This window comes from Meleagris gallopavo, chromosome 1 (genome assembly GCF_000146605.3).
Source record: "Meleagris gallopavo isolate NT-WF06-2002-E0010 breed Aviagen turkey brand Nicholas breeding stock chromosome 1, Turkey_5.1, whole genome shotgun sequence".
Lineage (NCBI taxonomy): Eukaryota > Metazoa > Chordata > Aves > Galliformes > Phasianidae > Meleagris > Meleagris gallopavo.
The window spans coordinates 74,561,405-74,562,192 of record NC_015011.2 but is presented as its reverse complement, the minus strand read 5'-3'; the positions used below and the strand labels follow the sequence as shown (position 1 = coordinate 74,562,192).

Below are 788 nucleotides of genomic sequence, written 5' to 3'. Positions count from 1 at the left end.
TACTTCTCCAGCACATAAGCAGCTGCTGTAGACACAACCCTCACATGACTTCAGCTGGAAATGTGGGAACTCCTCCATAGTCATTTGGATCTGACGGAGCAGCAGGGATGACAGAAGGTAACAAGACAAATGTCACACATTTTCTAAAATAAGGCATGGGCTTCAGCCATGTCTTATCTAACCATACCCCATTTTTCTTGCAAAGACTGTCAGGGCTCACCAACCTTCATACATTGCTGTAGGTAGTTGAAGACTGTGGCCTTCAAGATGAAGGTCTCACCCTGGATCACAGAAGATGGAAGTGTGAGCTCCACAAAAAAGGGCTTGAAACAAGCAGACTGGAGGCTGAAGCTAGTCCAAAGCCATTACGTCCTGTGCAGAACATCCCAGCTTTCCATCTTGTGATAGTGTTAGGCACAGTGACAGTGACAGTCTGGTTTCCACTAGGACTGAAGAGAAGTAGACAGCAATAGAAGCATTTAATAGAATCTTGTCGTATGGAGCAACAGATGACCTAGTCTATGCCCTTGTCCCCAGTACACTCCATTCCCTGACCTCAGTCTAACAGCTAACGTCTGCTGAATTTGTAGCCCTTGGAATACAGGCAAAGAGCCATGGGACACATCATTCAGATGAAACAGACATGCCAATATGAGGAGGGCTGTTGTGACAATAATGCTTCCTACTTTATTATGGTGGCCTACAATGTCAGAGGCAGATGTTGGTAGTATGGCAGTAGAGGCTGAACTTTCCCACCAATATTCCATTATATTTTGCCTGCCATAGAT

The 788-nt window shown here is 45.3% G+C and overlaps 1 protein-coding gene across 1 annotated transcript in view; it reads right to left on the bottom strand.

Annotated features, from left to right (window-relative positions):
• Positions 1-788, bottom strand: part of LOC100542775 (alpha-2-macroglobulin-like protein 1) — a 37,302-nt gene that overhangs the window by 13,706 nt on the left and 22,808 nt on the right. The window contains 2 exon segments of the mRNA XM_031554197.1: positions 213-334; positions 337-514. Coding sequence (XP_031410057.1) covers positions 213-334; positions 337-514 — 300 coding nt within the window.